The following is a 7220-nucleotide window of genomic DNA, read 5'->3' on the forward strand; positions in this document are numbered from 1 at the left end:
CCGAGCCCACCTCACAAGGGAGGCGCCCACCTCCAAGGCCACAAAGGCCCACGTCTCCACCACCCAAAGGTGAGACGCCCACCTCCATGCTTGAGGCCTGGCCCACTTTCCAAAGGCGCCCGTCTCTAATTACTTGAGACCCCTGTCTCAAGACCCATTCAAGTGCCACGTTGAACTCCACCAAATTTAAGTGCCTATATTTCAGGAACTAAAGACCGAGACGTGGAGATTTTTGGAAATGAAGTTATAAAGAACGGAATATTCATGTAAAAGGGATTGGTCCATTTTTAGTCCCAGCCATAATTTTTCTCGTTCAGTTTTTCCTATTTTCTATTCCAACAATATTTTCCAGCATTCAAGTTATTATTTCCTTCTTCTTTTCATAGTTTTAGGTAGATATTTATTTTCTCACAATAGTTTCTACACCGGAAACTATTGTGTAATTTTTACTGGATCTAACCTTACGTTAGATCATAGTATTTTAATTCCTTGTTTTCATTATTTGATCGAAGAATTTTAATAGCAGATCCAACCGGCTTGTGGTGGAGTGTTCTCTATTTCAAGTTCAACAATTAATTCAAGTTATATTTTTCAGGTTTTTATTTCTATCATTTATTTAATTTATAGTTTTATGTTTCTCGTGTTAATATGCCTAAATATATGAATTATTATTGTTTATGGATGTTTAATTTAATAAGTATGTTTAGCTAAATTAATCAGGTGTCAGTACGTAAATTAATCTAACCAAAGGGATCCGAAATAAACTGGCCTAAATATTATTTTATCGAAAATCACTTTTTCTGGTTTTAGTGTCTAATTAAATTTATTACAGGTTAGAAAATCAACAGAGCGGAAGTTTGAGATTTTAAAACTGGACTAAGGTTAGAAATCAATAGAGTGGGAGTTTGAGATATTTAACTGGATAGTAGACATTGGACATTAGTTTTAAGGACAACGAGAGCGTATTAAAACTGATTAGATATTTATTTATTTTCAAAAAGTGTTTTTAAACTCGGCGGGACAGCGAGAGCGTATGTTAGATATTATTAGCATAATATAAGTCAATAGAGCGAGAGTTTGAGACAAGGGTTTTTAAATAAATATTATTTACAAGAAAAAGGCATTTTATTAATTCAGTTGTTTTCAAAAAGTATTTCTAAATCTAATGGGACAACGAGAGTGTACGTTACGAGTTAAGACTATAGTCTGAGTCAATAGAGCGAGAGTTTGAGATGAGGATTTTTAAATGACTTAATTAGTAAAGGATTTTTGTTATATTAAAAACCAGACCTATAGAACTTCGTATTCCCTAAGTATGACAAATTACATACCGATATCCGCCTATTAATATTTTATCTAGATTAAAGTCTTATTCCCCTTATAACATAATTAAAATATCACTAGCCTTAGCTTTACATAGTAACTTTAGATAACGGTTGATTGATTCATAGTCCAAAGGATTCAGCCATTAACCAAAAAACCTATACCATTAGATTTGCAATATGCAATCTAATTTTCCTATTTCTCCACCCTCTATATACAATGCTATCAATAATTCTTTCCTTTGTATTGTTCCTATACATGTCATTGTTAAAAACTATAGAGTTCCTAAACAACCAAGTTTCATGAATTGTTTCAATTACTGCCAGCTTCAGGATCCTTGCTCTCCACCCTTTTCCTTTTGTACTTGCCAAAATCCACTGCAACTCATGGTTCCAGTCCTGAGGAATATGGCAAACACCTAACCAATTCAGAATTTCATGCCATATTTCAGCTGTTTTAGGACAAGAGAAAAATAAGTGATTTGCACTATCTTCCTCCATACCACACAAACTACACACAGTGTTCCCAATAATTCCAAACCGATATAATCTGTCTTTAGTAGGGAGATGATTATGACATAGCATCCATACTGTGATGCAAGCTCTAGGCCGGGCCAGATTATGCATCAACAAGGAATACCATGGTACACTAATATCTTCCATCAAGCAATTATACACTTTCCTCATAGAGAACTTGCCAGCAGTACTCATATGGTTCCATAGTTGTCTGATAGCATCTACAAGCATCCTACACTTTACTATTTTCTTAATGATCCAGGTCCAGTTACTCCCAATATCCACACTCATCACATCCCTGCCTTTCAGATACACTTTGTGAACCCATTGAATCCACAAATTATCACTCTTCTTGCAGATATTCCAAAGACATTTTAGGAGAGTAACTTTGTTCCAAACTGGTAAGTTCATAAGGCCAGTCCACCTTGCTTAATAGGGCTGCAGACTTTGCTCCATTAAATAAGTTATTTTTAATCCTAAAGTGTTTTTCGTGTAAAATGGTCATTCCCGTGAGAGTTTTTGTTCCTTGTAATTTGTAAAACTGCCCATTTTTTTACATTAAATATGTTATTTTTAAAACTAAAGCGTTTTTCGTGTAAAATGTTCATTCCCGTGAGAGTTTTGTTCCTTGTAATTTGTAAAACTTAAAGTAAACTATATTGTTACATAGTTCACTTTTAATATGAAACTATATTGTAGAGTAAAATAGTGATATTTTTTCAAATATTATGTTATACAGTTCATTTTTAACAGGTAAATGTTCCTCTTTTACAGTGAGAGCATTTACTATATAATTTAAACATAATATATACAAATTATATATGTAGTTGTCTTTTATAATCCCCATATGGTAGCTAAATATATTCTCGTATTTTTACTATCAAATTTTCAAAATGTTCTTTATGTATATTTAATCCAAAATATATTAAGAAATAGTGAAATATTTATTGGTTGTAACACGAGAATATTATCATGTAAAATGCTCCTTGTAGAAGCTTTTATTATCCAATCTTTTTATTTATTTTTTCCCTGAACCGATTGAAAAAATTTACCAAGCTTTAAATAACCGTTTCTGAGGAAAAATAAAGCCAAATAAGTAATAAGTGATAAATAAATTCTAGCTTCCCTACTTGGAGAGTGTTGGTACTTAATTAAATGTAATGTATGTATTAATTACTGGCTTAATATGTCAGCTACAAACCTACGAAAATAGCAAGATTGAGGGAACCTTGAAACGGTAGGAACCTCTAGGGTAGATAATGAAATATGAACCTTGAAACGGTCTGGTTCGTTTGTTGGATCGCCTGTGCCATTGGAATCGTAAGAGCCGGTGTGAACCGCCGGTGGTTTCCAGAATACCGCGGTAGGAATGTATATATATTTTTTATTTGAAATTTGAAACGACGTCATTTTAGTTTAAAGTTTTTTTTTTAAAATTAATAATACCAAAACGTTACCATATTGTAATACCCCGTTAATTCCGAGTATGCCCGACACTTTATTGGACGAGCAATTAGTGGCATTACGATAATTTTATGGTGATTAGGATAATTGATGCCAATCTCTTGCTTATTGGACTAAGTGGCATAGTTAGTAACTTAACATGAGATGCAAGAGAAAAAGGGTATTTCAACCAAAAACTCTATTTAAAGTGGGATAGTAATATCTTCTAGCATTTTTCTCTTCTCATTCATCTTACTAAAAACCAGAATTGAAGAATGAAGAGGGATGAGACAAAGAAAAAGGAGAAAACGTGGATTTAAGAAGAAACGGAAGCAAGACGGTTCAAGCTCATCAGCATGCATGTGCAAAATGGTGGTAGATTTTGAGTATTTGGCTTCAAGAAACAAGTATGGCTTGGTCATCATCATTATCATCTTCATCACCCAATCAACCAAATTCAAAATCATCTCTATTCTCATCACCAAGTCCGAATTTTATCATCAAGGTGAGTTTCATTAGTTAGGAACTTGGGGTAGGATTTGGGAACTTTGCATGACTAAAGGTTTAGGGTATGATTAATCCTTTGCATATTGATTTAATTGGTCAAATATGTATTCTTTTGATGCAATTGTATGTTATGGAATGTTAATATAAGATGGGATTCGGATTTTGATTGTTTGGAAACTTAATGATGAGTTAGAACACTTTTGGGACTGGTTTTTATGTAGAAAAATAGTTTTTTTTTTTAAATATGTGCTACAAGAAATCGATTCCCATGTGTTGGAAATCAATTTTTGTCATGAAAATTGGGTTTTTAGGCTTTCTGCGTGCAGGAAATCGATTTCTGTCATGAAAATTGGGTTTTTAGGCTTTCTGCGTGCAGGAAATCGATTTCCTGAGACTGCATTGGAAAACAGAATTAAAAATAGCATAACTTGAGTTTCGTAACTCGGAATGAGGTGTCGTCGAAGGCGTTGGAAAGATAACGGAAAGGCATATGAGATGCCTAAGCTTCCACAACTCTAGAATACTCCTAAATATTACTAAAACCCAAGTGTATGTCTTGTATCTTGTTTAATAAAAGTAATACTTGGTGAAAAACTAGTATGCTACATGTATGATTGACTATTGGGTTTTTTATAAACTATCCTAAGTATATTACATGATTAATTAAGATAATTAAGACATGTAATGACAGATTGAGTTGTATGGACCAATTAATGAAAGGTACTACAATTAACATAAGTGTTAAAAGGATGTTTACTCAATAAACATAATGGGTGAGGTAATTCTTAGAATGCATATTGTGAAGGATTAACGGAGGTAAGATAGCATGGTTGTGCCGTGGACAAGGGTACATAATGGGCATGAGGGTAGTAACCGGTGCGATGCTTGTTACTTATATGTGGTTGTTCTTGGAATGCGATGTCCAAGGATGCTCCCAGGCCATATATGAAGGTCCTTCTCGGGTGTGATGCTCAGGATTGATTGGTGCTCCGTAGTTCAGGAGTATTCTTCGAGGAATGAATCTCTCTTCTGAAAGTCAGAATGAATCATAGGCCAAAAATGCTTCATTTGGGAGATATGAGCCAAAACATTACAGGTTCTTTAGAAAGTCAACCAAAAGATGCTTTTTGTTAAAGCCAATATTATTCAGATAAAATATCCAAATGCAAAATATGTTCCAAAGTGGCTTATAGAGGACATATTGGGCTTTCCAAAAAGTCCTAGAACACCTTCATAGGATAAATATTGGAGGAGTTATGACTTGTTGAAGTTGGCAAATTTTTAAAGAAATACATGAAGCAAATAAGGGCCAAATTGGATTTTATTGCAAAGGGGCCCAACATTTTATGATTCTATCTTGTTCCTCAAGTCATCAAAGAGATCTAATCCAAGTCCACGATTTTTGTGACAAATATTTGATTTTATTTGAATTTTATTCATTCAAAAGTATGTTTTAAATCAAATAATCAAAGGATTATGAAAGAGAATTGATTTGGATTTGATATCCAATAAAACTCAATCAATTAAACATCATATATTCTATCCAAATTCATGCAAGATGATATTGGTTAGAAAAGATTAAAATTGGACACATTTAGTAAGATTTGCAAATCAAATTTCCAACAAATTGCAATTTTGGATTCAATGAGATTTGTCCAAGTTTTGTTGACCTAAATGATTCTATTATATAAACATAGTCATTCCAGATGCTAGAAGACGAGATTTTTGCAGCCAGGAACTATAGTAGGGCATTTGAAAATTTCAAGAAAAAGTGAAGGATCGAATTCGAGGTTAGAGGCCAATTGAAAGAGTTTGGTGGAATCTAATACATTCGTGGAGTCTTCCTGAAGCTATCTCACTCGTTTCCAGGTTCTGAAGCAGCAAGAACGCGTCACTAATAGCCGTTGTTTGCACGTTTTTATTCAAACTTGAATCCATTCATTCATGCCTTATTAAGCTATTTCGTTTGTGTTTTTATGTTTGTCACGATGTTTTGAATGTATCTGGGTAGCTTAATTCATGATTGGCTATGAGAATAGAGATATGCCATTGTTAGGTTTTATGGTTCAGTTTTAGGGCTTTGTGTTACAGGAGAAATTGGATCAAAAGAAGGCCGCCTTTAAATCCATAGGGCCAAAGCGAGTTGAATCATGGTCTCACTTGGGATTTATCGTTGTTATTTTGAAATTTGAGATATGCAGGGGCTATGGCTACGAAATTCTTCCGTAGGTAAAGAGTTTGCAGATTTAGACGACGGGCGGAGGTAGGAAACGAAGACGTGGCGCCTTCCCACTGGGTCGTTCGTGCGCGTGTCCAAATTTTGAATGAAGACGGATCCGGTGTGTTTCAGTTCTGTGCATATGGTGCGCCCCCTTTCAATCAGCCTTCAGATCTCGCTTGCCTCTGATCCAACGCGCACAAAGGCGCAGGTCCACTATAGACCTCCCAGGCCTTGCCACACAGGATCAGCGCTAAGTTTTTTTTTGTTTTTTTTCTAATTTTTTTTATTTGTTTCTTTTTATTTTTTTATTTTTTCCCTTTTATTTCTTTTTAAAATTAAAATTTTTTACATTACATTAAAAATAATAATTCTTTTTTAATTAAAATTAAGTTAATTAATTTTTTTAATTTAGATAATTAATTTAATAATTTATTAATTTTAGGCTTAATTTTAACTTAATCAGGATTAGGGTTTTACTTAAGTAATTAGGTTTCTAACCAATAATTAATTTATTTTAGGTTTTAAAATCAGTTTAGCCTTAACTTCAAAAACCATAGAAAACCCTAGAAACCCTAAGGTGTGTGTTAGGTAGGTGTTGCCCATTAACCTTGAGTCTAGGTTCTTACTCATTTGGTTTACCTTCTTACAGTTTTTTTTCCATAAACCTTTTCCCTGTTTTATTATCCTTCCTTATCTTAACCTCTTGTTCGCCTCATTTTGTCATATTTTTGTATCTGCTCTAGGTTTGTAATAGTAAGTGGTTAATTTTATTTCCCGCAAAAAGTTTTTCATGTAACTGCCCCAAAGCCTTGTAATAGTTTAGGTTTTTTATTTTATTTTCGTGCCTACTTCTTCCTCTTTTATTATAACCCACCCCCCGAACTCAATCTCTTTCAAAGGTCTTTCCTGTTCTTTTTTCCTTTCCAATTGGATAAAATAAAAGTCGATGGCGACTCTTGCTCACTGCAACATTTGTTTGTAAAATAAAATAAAAGTCAATTCTCCCACCGTATTACATCATTACTCGATACTGGTACCAATAGCACACATGGATATAGAAACGATTGGATGAGAGACTTTGGGAGTTGGACAGAGATATTGGATCTTTTCAATTACCCTGGCCTGGATGAACTGGATGGACAAGGTTATTACACTCTGACTCGTTCCAATGTACCTGGAGATATGTGTCATTACCTATTGAAGGATTGATA

General features: G+C 33.9%; 1 protein-coding gene across 1 annotated transcript; it reads right to left on the minus strand.

Annotated features, from left to right (window-relative positions):
* Positions 1–1481: 1481 nt before the first annotated feature.
* LOC131643950 (uncharacterized) lies at positions 1482–2249 on the minus strand. The gene has a single exon (XM_058914326.1). The coding sequence runs from the start codon at positions 2247–2249 to the stop codon at positions 1482–1484; it is 768 nt and encodes a 255-aa protein (XP_058770309.1).
* Between the last annotated feature and the right edge of the window lie 4971 nt (positions 2250–7220).

The sequence above is a fragment of the Vicia villosa genome, linkage group LG1, assembly GCF_029867415.1.
Source record: "Vicia villosa cultivar HV-30 ecotype Madison, WI linkage group LG1, Vvil1.0, whole genome shotgun sequence".
Lineage (NCBI taxonomy): Eukaryota > Viridiplantae > Streptophyta > Magnoliopsida > Fabales > Fabaceae > Vicia > Vicia villosa.